This window comes from Chrysoperla carnea, chromosome 4 (assembly GCF_905475395.1).
Source record: "Chrysoperla carnea chromosome 4, inChrCarn1.1, whole genome shotgun sequence".
NCBI lineage: Eukaryota > Metazoa > Arthropoda > Insecta > Neuroptera > Chrysopidae > Chrysoperla > Chrysoperla carnea.
The window spans coordinates 6,373,399-6,393,185 of record NC_058340.1 but is presented as its reverse complement, the minus strand read 5'-3'; the positions used below and the strand labels follow the sequence as shown (position 1 = coordinate 6,393,185).

Below are 19,787 nucleotides of genomic sequence, written 5' to 3'. Positions count from 1 at the left end.
ATCTCTCGTAACATAATATACTAACAGTTAACCGCTCGCGTCCGCTGGGAAATTTCAACTTTAACAAGTAAAATTTAAAAAACCCCCGGTAATTTTTTCCGGCGTATGGAACCCTATACTCGCACTTGAAACATATTTAAGAACACTCTCCAATTAATTACCTCTTTCTTTAAAGTCTTTTTCAAACTGAATCGATTTAGAATATCATCACCAATTTTTTAGTTTTTTCGGATACGGAACCCTAAACAAGCACTTGAAACACAGCTACGAACACTCTCCATTCAATTACCTATCAAACGAAATAAAATAAATGAAAATCGGTTTATCCGTTTAGGCGCTACGATGCCACAGACAGACACACACACACACACACACACACACACACACACACACACACACACACACACACACACTCGACGTACGGGTCAAGCTAATATTAATCTATACATATAAAATGTTTTGTCCTGAATGATTTACTGACTGATGGATCAATACACAGCCTAAACCACTGATCACAGAGACCTGAAACTTGGAGGATGTGTTCTTTGTATGACATCCGATACGATTTTCTGAAATTTTAACCCTAAGGGAGTGAAATAGGGGATGAAAGCTTGTACCTAGCTTTTGTTGTACTAAAAGGTAAAAAATAAAATTTTTCGCAAGTCATCTTTCTTTATAGAGTGAATTTTAAAAAGGTTGTCACCCTCACATTTTTAAAACGAAAATGCGTTTAAGCTTACTTTTAATGGTATAAGTTTTTATGAGAACGTATTCAAATTAACTTTGCCGCAAAAAAAAATTAACTTTTGTATGTTTTTTTTTTTTGTCTAGTCCGAAATTTTTGGTACCTGATTTCACAAATTTTATATTTGTACAAAAAATATTAAATACCTAAATTTTTTTTTTTTTGCCTATAAAAAGTTAATCGGTTTTTTATTTTGAAATTTTGACTTTTCTTTATAATTTTTATTAAGCTAATTTGTATGGTTTCGTAGTTATTAGTTGTAACACCTATTTTAGCATTTGATGTGTGGTGGTATATCCATCATGCATTATTGTAGCAGATAAAAGAAGTAACACACAATGCATATTTATCCTTGACCCATAAGTTAATTCGATTACGATTAAGTTAAGTATGCCTTTAATATTATTATAGACAATGTAATCGTAATTTAACTTCTTTGTTTTATCGAAAAATTCAGTGAGTCAAAGGAAAAAGAGAATAAGTTTATGGTAGAGGAATTTTCCCAGAGCATAAGCAGCAATTTTCCCCAAATTACTTTAAAAGAGACCGTCGATTTGAGCTTCAGATGTTAATTCATCGATCTGCGTAAATTTACCAGTTTTGTTTTAAGTTAGGGAAAATTTACGAGATTTACGCGTAAATTTTCGATTTGATCGACTCGTAACTGATTTAACAGTAAATTAAAGCTTTATCTGGAAATATTAGATGGTCTACAGAGACAATTCTAGTCTCTATTGTAGCAAATTTAGTCTTCTTTAAAAACGTTCTGAAAATGTACTGTCAAAATCTAGTCTCTCTAGGATTTTTCGAAATAAATTGCGATGTTTGCTCCAATTTCCTAGATCAATTTTTGTGTTATATAAAATAATATAAATAACGTAAGTTATGTTGCCAATGTGGTGAAATCTGCACAAGAATATTTTGGCGTGTCTACAATTTATAATTTCCAAGTATCTGACAAATTGTGACACCATCTTCCACGACACTGATCATGTAATCAGTGTTTGCACAACAAAATCAAATCAAAAATCATGGTAATAAAGAAAAATGTGTTGCATTTTTGAAATTTTCCACAGTTTTTTACTATGCTGGTTGTAAAATTGAAACTCGAGTCGAAAAAAACAAAACTGCAACTTTTTGGAAACTGGGTAATGGCTATTGCAGTTTGAGTTTTGTATTTGATTGCCCGTTTAGTGGAAAACCGGCATTAGGTTTTAAAAATTTGGTACCAAAAAAACCGGCCACTCAATGGGGTGCTTATTTGGGGGTTTTAGAGTTTTTTTCAAATTACACAATATGTTACAAATAAAAGTTCTAGGTGATTTAATTGTGCACATTTGTTTTTTTTTCGACTTTCTAGCTTTCTGTGATTGAAGGATCGAAAGCACATTATTTTAAAAATTGTCATATCTCTGTCAATTTTGAAGCTAGAAAGTCGAAAAAAAAAACAAGTGTCCACAATTAAATCAGCTAGAACTTTTATTTGAATTTTTATATTATTTTATGAATAGTTTTTTTGTAATTTATAAAAACCTGATTACAAAAAGAAGGGGTTTTGGACCCCTCTGATTATCCGATTTTTGGAACGAAGTAAATTTAAAAGAAGCAACACTTTATTATCATAATTTTTGATTTAATTTTGTTGTGCTATGACTAATTCAATTGAAAATAAATATAAATTGTTTTTAGTAAATTATTATGGTACTAGTAACTAGATGATAATTACAGTTATCGTACATTGAATTCAAATTATTTAAAGGAACTGAACGTTTATAATTAATGTGTTTGCAATCTGATAACATAAAATGATTAAAAATATATTATTTTATTCATAGAAATAACACCTAATTGCTGATGGTTTTGTATAAATTGTTGCTAGTATTGAAAAGTGATTGCGCTGGGGCTGGTTAGCTAGACCAGGCCGTATGTTACAATGATATTGTACCGACATAATATTATTGTTAATGCTAACACTATATTACAGCGAATGCAGTGTGGGCTCTCTCGACTGCTTGTCGGATACTTACTAGCTGATATTACTATGACTTACATATACTTATTATATGTCGTGTATGTATGAATGTATGTATGTATGTCTGGTGAATGGCAATCCCAATAACAAAACCACGTGGTCGTTGTTGTTCTCATCGGTTATCAGTATATATAAAACCACGAGGATGCCGTGCCGTTCCGTGAGTCACACAGTACGACGTCAGCCAGGAAGAAGTGAGGAGTATACCGATTCACTATACTCATACACCGGTAGTGGGGAAATTATAAAGAGAGTATAGTTAGCGCCTGGCGCTTATATTACACATGGCGAAACCGCTTGCGGCCCGATTAGGTACTAGCCTGCTTGAATACCTCCTGTCACATCACAGACTGTCGGTCGAGAGTTGATTCGTTGTATTTATGATATGGACTTAGCTTATATAGCAATACATGGTAGCTTATGAGAGGAGTTTACCAGCTCAGGACCCTGACCTAGAGACTCTCTGTCATATTTGTTTTCGCACTACCATTATATTTCTATCACCTTCAAGTCAACTATTCTGTTATCGCTGCGCTGTTTTATTGTCAAGCAAATAATCAACAATAATTTTTCATTCTTACTTAGCCTCAATTCGATATCAGTCAAAAAGAATCAATTTTATCAAAAAATAATTCAACTCAAAATATTTATTTTTATATAATCTTAAAAGTTTATTTTATTTCTATTTTTATAATTTCATTTCATTTTATCTTAACAGGTTTTAAATAACAAATAAAATAATGGGAATATTAATTTATCATTTTGTTTTATAAAAATCTTGTTTTTTAAATCATTGTCCAAAATTTTTTAATTAATTTTTTTTTTCTTTTATGTTATCGCCGCGTCGCGTTTGTTGTGTCTCATTCGTTATTCAAACAAAAAATATAATCGTCCTTTCGCCGCCATTGCTAATTACAAATTACATATTAGATTATAAATACTGAAAAAATTGCAATTTCGTTTAATGCTAGCCTAATTATTTCATTTTTGTTCTCTATCCGTTCTAAATTTATAAAATATCTCTGCCGTCACGATCTTGAAATAAAATTATGCCTTGTGATATTGCATTGCTCATGCAAATTAATCTATTCAATGGGTCCAAAAAAATTTGTAGACGTCCATTCGAAATATAAAAAATAGATCGAGAAAAGTTTAAACAAAACACAAATAAAATTAATATGATTTTTTTTACTAGTCTATGAAAATAAAATAGTTTTAATAGACATACGGTATATAATGTGAGGTGAAAGTTGATGGTAGTTCTCTCTTGAGTAAAAAGTCGTTACTGGCTGGGTGCCAATAAACGGGCAGGTATCATTTCTTGGGATACCGAAAAGCACAATAAAAACTAAAACTAAAGATTGGGTGGTATACAAGTCAAACCGTTCTTGTACATTCTCATGAAAGAAAAAGATCGCATCTGGTGAAAAATCTTTTCAGAATACTTCATCTACTTACTAGCCATTGAAATCTCAATAAAAGCACAAAATGCAGAGCCTCTCCCTCACTTGATTTGACGCATCATTTGGGGTAGAATGATAGTGATCATCACTCAAGAAATATCCAAAAGTTCAAAGATTTCCTGAGCACCTTTGAAGCAAAGGGGGTACAATAGAACAAACTTGTCGCAATACAAAATATTTTCTTCCTATTCAGGTTTTATTTAACGGAGTCGGGTTTTTTATTTTTTAATTATTTATCTTATTTTAGACCTTTTAGGGTCTCAGCATTAAAAAAACCATCTCCTTATACTGTATTAAAACGTTAAAACCAATTTATTATTCTTAATTTCTAAACATATAATTTCTATACATTTTTGTAATCTCCTTTTCATTTCCTTTATTTTGATATACTACTACTGATATAGGTTATGTTAACTTTTTTTAAATTAATGTATTATTATTTTGCTCCAAAAATTCGCCATTTTATTTTGTTTTTTGAAAAACTTATCTAAAAACATATGGATTTTTGAGATAAACATAATGTTGAAACCATTGATTCGTTTGGATACGATACGAGGTAATAAAGAAATTTACAATAACCATTCCTTGACAGTCGGATAAAAATGCACCCTTTTACAAGTTAAAATCTATCGCTCGAATTTAATCACAACTCTTTTATCAATTTATAAAGGAGGATGGATTTAAACTCTCGCTAGATTTTTGTACCTTTGATTTGATCATTTAAGGATGTATGAGCATGAAAACAATGTTTGATTTAAAGGCTCAAAATTTGTTTGTAGGTAGTCTTTTACTCAAAGAATATGTGGTTAAAATTTCAGTTTAGGTATCCGTGCAAATTTTTAAGAAAAAATTTATCGATTTATCGATTAAAAATCGATATAAAATACATTGGCTCTTATGGAGGATTCTCAAAAAACGACATATTTTGGAAGTTTTTGATAATTTTCATTTGGAATGAATGAAAACAAATTTAAAAAAAACTTTTTAATAGAAAGTAAACATATTAGCAATGAATTAGAAAAGAAAAATCTAAGTGTCACCGTCCATATAAGGGATGTAAGAGCAGGGTAGATTAAGAGTTGAAATTATTTTTATCTTATTTTCAACTTTGATGATGAATTTTGTTATAACTTCATGAACGTAGACGAAAAATAAGAATAAAATTTTTCGATATGTGTCTTGGTTTTCGAAATATCGAAAGCTAAATAATTAAACAAAATTTTCAATTTTCGATATTTTGAAAATTAAGCCAGATATCGAAAATTTTATTCTTACTTTTCGTCTTATATCGTCAAGTAATAATATAAATTTATCATCAAAATTGAAAATATCTATTTTTAAATTTGTGCCCCCACTACCATGCTCATACATCCTTAAAAAAATATTATAGAAAGAAAAACTTCCATTTTGTTACAGTTATAATTTAAGGAAGTAATTATGTCATTGAAGTAAAACTATAATTGAATCATTTGATTAATGTAAGTCAAGATTACTGCTATTGATACAGTATTTTTAAACTAAACATATTACATCTTGTGTATTTTCACTCTGAATACAACATGAATAAAACATTAAACAATATTTATACCTAATGTGGGCCCCTCTTTCAATTTATTGTATTTTATATTTCCAATACTTTAATTAAAAAATTGCATCATACTTTATTAAATTAATTTGTAAATTATAAATTTTATTTGAAACTTTTATTAATAATTTTTGTATAAAATTTTAAAAATTACTTTATGTGCTACTGCACTGATCATAGTTAGCATGTAACGCACATACACATTTTATTTATGTTTTAAAATAAAATACAACCATCTTGTTATTTGTTAAAAAAAGTATTTTTAAATTTGGAATGAGTAGTTAAACAGCTCTTATAATCATATACATTATCGTGGTATATGTATAACAAAAATAATTGAATGCCGTGTTTCTTACGCGTCTGTATATACAGACTAACTATACTAACAAATAAAATTATTATTATACCATGTATATGAAATATACCAAGGTATACTAAGTTTAGTTCCAAGTTTGCAACTCTTAAAACTATTAATACTGAACAAAATTTTGATATAGGTGTTCATAAAATCACCTAATTAGTCCATTTCCGGTTGTCTGTCTGTCTGTCATCACAATAACTCAAAAACGAAAAGAGATATCAAGCTGAAATTTTTATATCGTACTTAGAATGTAAAAAGTGAGGTCGAGTTTGTAAATGAATAGCAATAATTGGGACTTGGGTTCGTAAGACCCATCTTGTAAACCGTTAAAGATAGAACAAAAGTTTAAATGTAAAAAATGTTCTTTATAAAAAAATAAACAGCTTTTTTGAAACATTTTTTCGTAAACATCGCTGTATACTCGTGAGAGCGCAAATTGAATAGTATGTATTATATGGGAATATCAGTTATATATGTGTAACATGTGTGTATGTGTAATGTAACAGAGTAATCAACACAGTATCTACATGGTATTTCAACAATTAACACAGTCAATTGTTTGTTTTCACTTGTTTGCATTTAATTTAAGGCAGTATTTTGATCTAGTTTGAAGAAATCGATTTTGTTGTTGTTGCTTTTAAAAGTTAGACCCTTAAAAATATGTCCTTAAACGGATTTTTCAAAATTCGAATTTTTTTCGGAGATACTGCAATATTTCTGGTAACGAATTGATCGCTCTGTACTGCGAGCTTGCTTCTTCAAAGGAAGGCAAAACAGCTCGGTTAGCAGAAATAACTTTACAAGTTATTGCATATGAAGTAAAAGATGACCCAATGTATAGATCTGGGGTCGCCGATTAATCCAAAGAGAGTAATATTATTATTTTGAGTTTATTATGAGTTTAATTGTCTCCCAAACTGAAAACGCGTTTATTGCATCTAAGTGAGATATATTATATACATGTGTTGAGCATGTAGTTGTAAGATGCATGCACACAACAGAAAATCTGCCGTATCGTATCTGTAGTCTTACAACAACTACATGCTCAACACATGTATATAATACCTCTCACTTAGATGCATTGCTTAACGCATGTATTCTGCTTGGCTGATTGATAAATTATTATTATTTCAATAAGGAATCCTAAATGAATTGAATATTCATGTTCGATCGATTTTTATTTATGTATTTAGTGCATGAACAATTTATCCTTGATACAACATATTGGTATATCCACTACTTTACTATGTTTAAAAACATCGAAAAACAACATTATTGAGATTTGCACTAACATCGATATACACATGAATCAGTTACAGTTTTAGCTTTTACTTTCTTTTGCAAAAAATTATAGGAAGCTATTGTAAACGAATGACAAAAAAATATTTCCCGCTCAAAATCTGGAGTTTAAAAATGTGTGGATTTTACAAATATACCCAAGTGGGGTATCAAATAAAAGACGACATGACGTGTACATTACAAAACTGTAACTCCTACGCAAGGTGATATGGGGGAGGGGTGAAAGTGGGTATATTGCCCAGCAAAGCGGGTTGTTTACAGCTAGTATATTATAAATATGAAAGTAAGGTTGCTTGTTTGTTTGTAACGCTTTTATGCAAAAATTTATGCACCATCTATGACTTTAAGCATAAATTAAAGGTTTCTGTAAAAATGGTAAAAATACAATTCATGGTCTTATGTTCTGATATACTCAATGAATTATGACTATTTTACATTGAAAAAATTTGTACATATAGTTTACCTGTGTAAAACGTTTACCCTATTTTCAGTGTTATAGAAGGGGGATGAGTGAGATCAAGGAAAGTGCAGGCTATAACGCGGTGGTTTTCAACAGTCTTTACTTTTAAACCCAGCGAGCAGCCGGGTATCAAGCTAGTAAATGATAAAAGTAAAATTTTTGATGAAAACCATGCAAAATTTGTTGGAATAAAAGTTTTGTGGAATCAATTGTGAAGTTCTATACATGTAGCCCGTATAGTAAGTATACAGCCGACATAAACGAAGAAGAAAATCGGTTCACCGACCTACACCATAGCTGTGCTATGAGTTTGAGTTGTACTGCGCAATCTCATTAGCATTGTGTGAATTCAAACCATTCTACAGTTCTACACAACACAGAACACGGACAACACGGTACATGGCTCAGTGTACTTACATCTTTTTAATAATCATTTGGTATACATGTATACTTTTGAATAATGTGTACTGGTACTGATGCCATGGTGTGGTGCATATACTTACATACATGATACATGTATGTAATACTGATATGTATGATAGGATACCAATACCATGCACAATTTTAACTGCTACCGCAACATCTACCTATCTACCTACCTACCAGTACCTACACCAAAACCAAAACATCCAACGATCAACGATCATCAACGAACGATCGTCTATACTCTATTCTATTGTTTGCTTTGTATGGCAGTGGCGGACGGACAAAAGAATTTATATATATACAACAAAAATTTTGTATGTTTGCCACATAACCTCTGTGTACAGATTAAAAGTAATTATCATGCATAAAGACGTGCTCGTTATTTTTAATAATATATTATTATTTCTCAAAGATGTTTTTTTGTTTGTATCAGAGGTGGATTATTCAATCGCGCAGTTTTCAACTTTATTGAACATTAAGATGGTACCCGCTAACTTCGCTGGACAATTTCTACTCTAAAAGTAAATACCATCGCGTTATAATCGTATCTTGCCTTGCTCAAACAAACAAACTCACTTCGCATTTATAATATATTGCTGTACCCTACCACACTTCACTGCGGGACATTAAGATTTCATAGAAATAGATAGAAGTATTGAGTAAATTTTATCAAATTTTATAAACCCCCGATGAAAGAGTTCACAACTTTTAAACGGCTGGATTGCCTTTCATGTAACTTTCATGTTTTTTAATGTATACACCCGAAGGTTAATAACAGACAATAACAATCCTTGAAGCTGGTTGTATATCGTGCCAAAATAAAGCTTAATCGATGCAGAAGTTTTACAGTTTTTAAAGCACACCCCTTTCAACGCCTTACAGCTCTTTTTCGCATTAAAAAATAGCCTGTATCCAGCCTTTTTTGACTGTAGACTATCTCTGTACCAAATTTAAATTAGTAGTTTAGACATGATTGCATAATATACAGATAGACAAAGTTACTTTCGCATTTATAATATTAGTAAGGATTTTTGTCCAGATTTACACATTTTATTTTGAAATTCTTACTGGGTGGGACATGAATGTGGTGTCACTTGAAGATTATTTTTCCATTTAATGACAAAAATAATTTTAAAAAATTTAAAATTATTATTTTCGTTACAAAAACATCATATATCCATATGAAGGAGAGAAAAGGATTAAAAAGTTGACATATTCAAAAGGCACATCCTTGACATCCACCCACCCTATACTCTCTGTGTCACAAAAATTGCACGGATTATATATAGTGCTATATGTAATCCGTACATTTTTTGTGACATACCATGTTTCAATCCTCCAAGAGCTTTTCAAAAGTTTAAAACATCGAAAAATTACCGAATTGAATTCTCTTTTTAATTATGTTTATTAAAAGAATACAACTGAAAAATTATTCTTGATAACATGTTATCTGAACTTTTAAAACATGATACAGGATATGAATAAAAAAATCATCAAAGATATGAAGAAAATTGCAGACAAGACTCCTCCCGTCTTGTCTATAACACAAAAGGTTAACTTGCTTTAGAAAGACAACGTACTAACTGGTCATCAAATTATTGTGCTGTATTATAACAAATTATTTTCAAAATAAAGGGAACATGGTTGGTTGTCCGGTCTGAGATCCTAGTTGGAAATTCATATACTATTATAGCCTATACACAGAGGTAAACCATTTTATGCTTGCTTACTTGTTCCATTTTGAAACTTCTTTCAGAGATTGGTAGATCAATTTTTAATTAGGCTTCTTTCTTGTCCATGTTTTTGCTACATTTTTTCTATACCTGAATTGACAACAGTCTGGCTAATTTACTTACTTTTTAAGGTTATATGATAGGAGTTTTTACAAAAGATATTAAAAATATTTTTCCTTTAAATACACTTACTGGCTCTCGTGTCGGAGAGGCGAATCTTTATGTATCAACGTGTCCATTTTCTATTGAAATGGTAAATATGGAGACCGGAGTGCCGTCAAATAATTTATAAAAATGCTTGATTTTTTTTTTGGCAGTTTTGTTTCGTTTGAAAGGTAATTTAATGAAGAGAGTGCTCTTAGGTATGTTTCAAGTGCAAGTTTAGGGTTCCGTACCCGAAAAATTTGTCGGAGGTTTTTTAAATTTTGTAAATTTCACTTGTGACGATATGTCAACAATCTTAAAATGACGCAAATAGACATATTTTCAACGTTAAATTATAAATAATGGAGATAGCCTTCCGAGAGATATTATTATTTTCCTAAATAAGATTTATTTTTTTTAAAATTTCTTAAATATATTTAAATTTCCGAAACACTTTTTTTTTTTTTTTTCATATTTCATTGTTTATAACTTTTGCAATTTTTAAGAACTGAAAAATGCTTCTATCACATTTTTGTAAACATCATACCAAATCCAACGAGCTATCACATGTATTTTTGCGACCATTATCTCTATATTTCACCAATTTGAACTTGTTAACTTGATTAATGATTCAAAATAGTATATTGTTGAGAGTACTCACCGTAGTACTACATGTGTTTACTAGTGATAGTACTATAGTAGTCCTTGCTGATATCAGTATGGCCTCAGATCACAGAGTGTATGTAGTAAGAAGTGTACATACATCTCACCGTACCTATGTCAATGAACTGTGTGTGAACATTAGTTACTCAACTCTGAGTTGTATCATAATTATTTTATTATTATTGAATTCTGAGTGATAGCTGTCATAACACCTGAGTATTTAAATAACTTGCCAATATATAGTATAAAACAAAGTCGCTTCCGTTTGTCTGTTCCTAATCCCTATGTATGCTTAAATCTTTATAACTACGCAACGGATTTTGATGCGATTTTTTTTAATAGATAGAGTGATTCATGAGGAAGGTTTTTATGTATACTACATGCATAATATAGTAGGGTAAGGGTTTGGAAATGATGCACTTCATTAATTTAAAAAATTGTGCATCGATTAAGCTCAAATAATGACAAGACATACAACCAGCTTCAAGGATTGTTTTATCTATTTTTAATCTTCGAGGGGTGGGAAGATAAAGCGAGAAAGTGGGGATGAATAATCGAATATTTTCAAATATACCCAAGTGGGATATCAAATAAAAGAGTATGACCTGTACATTACAAAACTGCAACCCCTGCAGAAGGAGATATGGGTGGAAGAATGAAAGTGGGTATGCTGCTCAGCAAAGCGGGTACTTCACAGCTTGTATATTATATGAAAACTATTGTGCTTGCGCAAATAGATTCCCAATAACACGGTAAGAAATCAATGGCGTTTACTACAATGCTGGTATAGTACAGAGACAGATACTATAGTATCCATGTTAACATAAGTAATATTACAGTATTGAATAAGGCTATCCACCAGAAGTATTGTGGGTATCGCCAACCAGTATGAGACTGACGCCCTTATACTGCATTGATTCGTCCACTATAACTATTGCAAATCAGTATGGCGTTCGCATCAGTGAACGGAAACTAGCAGACAAATTTATTTACCTCTCATGAATATACGAAACTCCCTGTACATCATTATAAATATTATTGAAAATAATAAATTCTTATGAGTTGATCCTTTTTATAATAACAAAATTTAATAAGTTCAATCATTTCAAGTTTCAAAAATGATGCAAAATCTTTTTATAAGGAATCTTAAGAATGGAAAACCAGGATAAGTGAGGTGGGTGTCGAAAAATCAACTGAACGATCTTGCTGCCTGGCAGAATTCCTAAAAATGCATTTGTTGGTTTTGTTTCCTCACAATTCTTATTTAACTTGATTAATCATACACTTAAAGGATTAAACAGACAAAAGATTTTCTAGCGAAATTTTCAAAACTAGAACAAATTGAGGCCGGAAGACCGCCATAAATGTGTTTTTTAAACTTCTATAATTTGTTAAAAATAATACAAGCACTGGTATTCAACATAAGTCTATACGTGGTATTTCAACAATTAACTCAGTCAATTGTTTATTTTCACTTGTGTAATCTTTTCACATTTAATGAATCTATATCAACGTTAGTTTGTACGAATCTCGAGCTGTAACTATCAAACCTACATTATTTTTAAAACCTTGCCCAACAGTGAAAAAACGGTCTTTTTTCGTCTAGTTCTCCATTTTAAAAAACTCTAAACTGCCAACTGTCAAGCTGTCAGTCTTTGCTTTTGCATTGTCAACACTTTACCACGCAAAGGACGAAACATTCAAATCTTGTGATGCTTTTTGGACACCTTTTACTAATATTTTCACCTGTTAATTCATATTCACACACCCAATTAACTCAGAGTCAATAATAATAATAATAATACGTGTGTACTCTGTTACGTTGATTGGACAACTAAAAACGTGCATGTAACTGTTTTATACCGTAACAACGACAATTTTAAATACAACGGCAACCACGATGATGTTCATCGTTTTTTTACGGTCGCTCTATAACTGCATTCATTCATTACCTTTAAGGAAATCATAATTCTTTCTGCTTTTAGAAAAAAATTATTAACTTTTTCTAGGAGCTATTGGCCTCGGCAATACTCATACTCTTTTTAACTCCAGTTTTAATTGGGTCATATTTTTCCATGAAAAACGAAACAACAAAAATTTTAGAATTTTATTCTAATAATATGTTTATAAGGAAAACGCACGCTAGTCCAACGACATCAAAATCATCAAATTTAAATGAATAGAACGAAAGATATAAACCAAAACGTAAAAAAAATAATTTTCCAAGATGGCGACGAAAGGGTTAATTTCCCGAATACGCAAAATCAGATTTAAGGTCTCCAAACAACCTCCGCTGAACACGAATATAGCAACAGAATCGGGCACCATGTAAATGGTGCGCAAGGACCTAGGGTACCTCGGAGATCAAGTTTGTCACAATATTCGTGTTCAGTGACCCCAAAAACCTCCGAGTAATGAGTTTGGATCGATTTTATAACGAATTTCCCGAAAAGTCCAGGAGACGTCGGGGATACCGTTTTCCCTGGGCCCCAGGTACCTCGTAGACCAATTGACACAATAATCCTTTTCAGAAACCCCAAAAACCCCCGAGTAACAAGTTTGGAATCATTTTCATCAATATTAACCGAATTGTGAATTTAGTATTTTTACGGTTATTTTAAAATCCGATTATAAAATGCATAACTATTCATGTAAATTGCATATTTTTTATTTCTTATAAATCAATTTAGGTCACAAAATTTCCTGACGCTCTAACCAATCGAATGCTGAAAACCGCATTTCAATTCGATTTACTGATTAATTTTTTCGAATTACATCTGCAACTAGTACGAAATATGACCAAACTTAAGGGTTAAAAAATCGAAAATCCATCATTATAAAGCTTACACGCGTGATTTAAAAGTTTCGAAATCACTTGACAAAGAATGTCCTACTTACAAGAGTTTTTGTACATACAAAAATTTGTTCAGATAAATGCTTAGTTAAAGCACACACCAATTTATAAAAGTGTATTTTATTTATCAATGACAATGTACGCTGATCTAATGTATTTAGGAACAGAAGCTTTAAAAAGGAGTAGGTATTTTATGCATGTAATATTATGTACAAGTTATGACCTGTTTACGTTTTTATGAGGTATACTTAGCACGCGTTGATTACACAAAACATTTATTATAACATCAAGACAACCGAACCGTTCGTTGTTCGTATAATAGATGTTATAATACAATCAAAGCGATAGTGATCTAGTTTTGTCCTAAATAACACCCAATATTCACCTACCTAATAATGTAATGCTGTGCTAAAAGCGTTACATGTCACCGATATCGTGTATTGAAGAAGAAGCGTATAGAATGCAATGCATAACAATATACAACATTATGCGCATTCGTATTACGTTAAGTGAGTCATTCGTCAGATATGAAATTGTTGTTGAGAGTTTGTTATAAGATTTAGTTGAATGCAGAACTGTGTACGACTTGATCACATCGACCAGCAATGAGCAAGCACAGACACTCTGTTGGTGTATTTTGTGGCGTTTAGTATAATATAGAAACATATACTAGAAAGATACCAAATATTGTGTAAATCTAATGTATAGGATCCCAGGGTCGCCACAAGCGACACGCGTTCAGTACCGCAGAGTTAACACCAACATAGCCTGTTAGTATTCTAGCTTTGCTATTTAATTATATACGTGTTCGAAATCATAGACATCATAGATTGCTATGCTTACATTTACGTCCAATGCATAAGTTTGTACATTTTTATAACTTTTGGTAGAATCGCCTCAAAGAGTAAGACTAAAATTCAAAAAATAGCCACAGAAGAGTTACAGAGAATCATTTCTTGAATTTTTCGACTTGTAAAACCATAGAGAATATCCCTATATAGGTATATTATAAATGTGAAAGTAAAGTTGTTTATTTGTTTCTTACACTTCCACGCAAAAACTACTGAATGTATTTGAATGAAACTATACAATAATGTAGTTCATACATTAGAATAACACATGAGCTATAATTTATAAAAGTATATTAAAAAGAAATTAAATTAAATTTGGTATTTCCCACGATATCTATAAAAATGTAAAAATGGTGAACGAGATACAATTCATGACCACCTGTTCTGATACACTCAATTAACATAAAACATTTAAAAAAAATTGAAATCTGTACATATATTTTACCTGTGTAAAACAATGTTTACCCCTATTTCGAGTGTTGCGGAAGGGGGATAAGGGGGATATTATCTTGTCAAGAAGCCATTTTGTATTTTCTGAAACACTGGCATTACGGCTTTGTAAGAATAAGCGTTCATAAAATATAAAAGTACCCAATGCTTGGAGTTAAAAAACGACCAAGGGCTTTCTTATTTCCAAAATTAAGGTTCTCGTATTTTTTTCCTAAATACTTTTCCAATAATTATATCAAAAACGATGATTCTGTAATCAGTCAGTGTTCCAACTCTTGTATTTCAAAAAAAAAATTGTTGAGGCATTTTGTTTGTCAAACGAAGAAATAATTGTGAAGTCTATGGTTAGTTAGTAGACTAGTGCTTGCTAGTATGAGCGCCAACAACTAGAGAAGCCACGATATACGAACATGGTATGATGGTATACATTATATTATATACAAGAGAAAATCAATATGTAACCTCCGGCTGGCGGCTGGTATGGTTGAACTAGTGTTGGTGGTGGTCTTGGTCTCGCTCAGCACTGACTCTGACTCACACAATTCACTTCACTCCTTCTTTTAATATATTATACAAAATGATTTATTCAGAAGTTTCCGTCTTAACCTCATGATAACTTTTGTCCCATATATGGGATAATTTTACAACCGTTGAGCATAATTGACAGATGGAAAAAATTTTGAGTTGAATATTATAACTACCCGATAATTTGAAAACTTTCAACATAAAGTTAACGTAATAGTTTTTCAAAATTTCTCGTAATTATTCTTTGATATTTCTTTTCGTTTTTGAGTTGTCGTGTTGGCAGACAGACGAACAGACGGACAGACAACCGGAAATGGACTAATTAGGTGATTCTATGAAAATCTATACCAAAATTTGTTTTCCTACCATTAATATTTTTAGGTGTTACAAACTTGGGAGTTGGTATTAAACTTAGTATACCTTGCATATTACATATATGCATGGTATAAAAGAAAATTAATGTCCCATATTTGGGACAAAAGTTATCAAGTGATGTAAAAGTGGATGGTTATCATAAGGTAAAGATTGTTATCTCGCCATGGGTTAAAAACAGCTGTAAAAAAACCAAAATCACAGTTTTAAACATTTTGTTATTGAAGAGAAACGACTAATAGTTAGAGTACTGTAGTTGAAGAGCTATAACTATATTAACAAAATTTTAACCAAGTCCTCTATGCTGTGCAAACAGCCGAATGATAGCGTATTCGTTTTTTACCTACCGTAGTCAAGATAGGTACAATCAAATCAACGTCAGTGGATAATTTTGGCGTTAAAAGGTGCTTCGAAAGCTGAAGATTTTCGAAAAAATAATGAAGATGAGATGCAAATTGTTAGTTTTTTTATGAGCTTTTGTTGGCTATTAAAGAAACCCCAAGAATTAGGTCAAATCTGATGTCAGAGAATGATGTCCCCCATCAAACTCTGCAACTTTTGTTTTATTTTTTTTATTGTTTAACTGTAAAACGAGATATTTAGGTTTATAGATTAAAGTGCCTGTATAAAACTTCTGTTTAAAAAGAGAGGCTCAAAATTTTTTGGTAGAAAATTGTTACCCTGCTTATTCTCTTTTACAGATTCTTAATGCAAAAATAAGTAATTTATATTCCTATTACATGTTGTTTCCGTACTTACCTTTGTTTGACCTTAAAGGTAAAGGCTTATCTTTGTTTGACCTTGAAAGAAAAAAAATTTATGAAAGAAGTTATAAAAGTTATGACTAAATATGCCCTTTGAAAATAAGCAAATACAGATACTTTAAACCGTTATTTGATTCTCCATTCTTTATTGCACATATTAAGGTGGAAACTTTTTAAAGAATCAGCCTGTAAATGTTCATCATGTATAAAATATAATTGTATGTATATCTTACACACATTACGTAAAGAATACATAAAGCATGTCGATGTCGTTGTGTCGTGTTGACCCGATGATTCGACGTCCCATTCTTCAGCTACAGTTCAATTCACCCATCCATCCATCTATATCCATCTTCGAATTTGAAAATATAAAGCCATATATGCTATTGTGGATGAATATAATATTTAATATTGTATTGACTAATAAGCTTTTTGCCGTTGCGCATTTATTTTTGATATGGTCTTTTATTTTTTGATGGCTTTATGTTATGTCGTATTTTAAGTGACATTTTCATTCTTTTTGGTGAAATTTATAATCCTTCGTGTATACTATTATTATGACATTAATTTAATATTTCTATTATTATGACATTAATTTTAAAAAAGGTCAGGCCAATAGAGATGGTAACGATATATTGATATTTAAACATAATATCGATATAGTAAAGTCTTTTTAAGTTTCCGTTAACACGTTTTACAACATACGATCCCAGTAATCAGAAACTTAAGTTGTTTTTTTTGGTTCGGATTATCGAGATTTCTGTTTTTGTTTGGGATATGGTGTAGAAATTTGAACTAAAACAAATATTATTTTCGTTAAAAATGAATTGAATTTATTTTATATTAATTAATCACGTGAGATCAAAGCGCTCAAACTTTCTTCAACTGGATAAGTAAAAAAACAAATTTTGGAGACTGAATACGTATTGACTTTATACAAGCAAAATATGCTATTTTATGACACTTTTTAACATATGGTTATATCGCCAAATAAAGTCGATTTTTGAATTTCTTGGGTAAAAATTACCTTATAAACTGAGTTTCATCAAATTCCGAAACAAATAATTTTTTACGATTTTTTCGAATTTTTCTAAGGGGTACCCCTTGAAAAAATTGCAAAAAATCGATACAAATTTATCGCCTCCAATTTCGACTAAACTCTGTATATAAGGTAATTTTGACCCAAAAAATACAAAAATCGGTTTCATTTAACGATTGGGAGAATAATTCTCGAGATAATACCGGAAATCGATCCGAAATATCGTTTTTTTCGAAAATTACTCGGCCAATCGCCAAATAAAGTCGATTTTTGAATTTCTTGGGTAAAAATTACCTTATAAACTGAGTTTCATCAAATTCCGAAACAAATAATTTTTTACGATTTTTTCGAATTTTTCTAAGGGGTACCCCTTGAAAAAATTGCAAAAAATCGATACAAATTTATCGTCTCCAATTTCGATAAAACTCTGTATATAAGGTAATTTTGACCCAAAAAATACAAAAATCGGTTTCATTTAACGATTGGGCGAATAATTCTCGAGATAATACCGGAAATCGATCCGAAATATCGTATTTTTCGAAAATTACTCAGCCAATCGCCAAATAAACTCGATTTTTGAATTTTTTGGGTCAAAATTACCTTATAAACTGAGTTTCATCAAATTCCGAAACAAATAATTTTTTACGATTTTTTCGAATTTTTCTAAGGGGTACCCCTTGAAAAAATTGCAAAAAATCGATACAAATTTATCGTCTCCAATTTCGATAAAACTCTGTATATAAGGTAATTTTGACCCAAAAAATACAAAAATCGGTTTCATTTAACGATTGGGCGAATAATTCTCGAGATAATACTGGAAATCGATCCGAAATATCATTTTTTTCGAAAATTACTCGGCCAATCGCCAAATAAACTCGATTTTTGAATTTTTTAGGTAAAAATTACCTTATAAACTGAGTTTCATCAAATTCCGAAGCAAATAATTTTTTACGATTTTTTCGAATTTTTCTAAGGGGTCATAAGGTCATTTGGGTCTTTGCTTCGTAGGACCTATCTTGTAAACCGTTAGAGATAGAACAAAAATTTAAAAGTAAAAAATGTTCCTTTTAAAATATTAAACAACATTTTTTCGTAAACATCACTGTTTACCCGTGAGAGCGCAAAATTGTATAGTATGTATGTAATGGTTATATCAGTTATAGTATCAGACAGAGTAATCAACACTGTCCATACATGGTATTTCGACAATTAACTCAGTCAATTGTTTGTTTTCTCTTGTTTTTTAATTAAAACTTTTAACTGGGATAAAATATAATAATGTAATATAAATTTAATTTTTTTTATAAATTCTCTTTTTATTCGCTCCGTGCGTGAGTTTCGTTTCCATGGTAACGATACACTACTTTAATTATAGAATTGTATGGATGCATATATAATTGTATGGATTGCATTTAAGACTTACATTGAAAATTAAATATTATGATAATTTACATTTGAAAAATAATATTTGTGCAATTTGATTTCTTATTTTCACAATTTTTAATCCATTAAGTTTAATTAATTCGTGTTTTTCAATAATTTTAATTTGACATTTCTATAACATTAACATGTAAAGAACTGCAAATTAGTCATAACAGCCCTCTTTAACGCCAAAATTGCTGGCATCGATTTTATTGTCCCTACCATGACTACACACACAACGAATAGCTCAGTATTTTGAAGTCACAAATAACAATAAATTGAAAATATGTATAATTAATTTATTTATTTTTTAATTACAGATCACTAACAAGAATGAATGGAATTCATTGGTGGAATATTTTCATCTTCCAGCTCATTGCGTGAATATTGGTGTAGCCTTAAAACATGTTTATTTAAGGTAATTTTTTATATTTAGTTTATTATTTTGAATTCAACAAATATTGAATGATTATGTATTTAAATCGACAAAGCTTACGAACCTCTTTATATTTTCACAAAATTTCACAAATGCTGAAAATATTAACGAAACGGCGTGTAGAAACTAGTTTGAGTTGATAAAGTGTAGAAATATGACCCTT

The 19,787-nt window shown here is 30.7% G+C and overlaps 1 protein-coding gene across 3 annotated transcripts in view; it reads left to right on the top strand.

Annotated features, from left to right (window-relative positions):
* Window positions 1-19,787, top strand: part of LOC123299256 (AT-rich interactive domain-containing protein 2) — a 48,346-nt gene that overhangs the window by 4,749 nt on the left and 23,810 nt on the right. For all 3 annotated transcript variants that reach the window (XM_044881590.1, XM_044881587.1, XM_044881589.1), the window contains exon 3: window positions 19,509-19,606. In XM_044881590.1, the coding sequence (XP_044737525.1) occupies window positions 19,509-19,606 (98 nt within the window). The remainder of the gene's footprint in view (window positions 1-19,508; window positions 19,607-19,787) is intronic.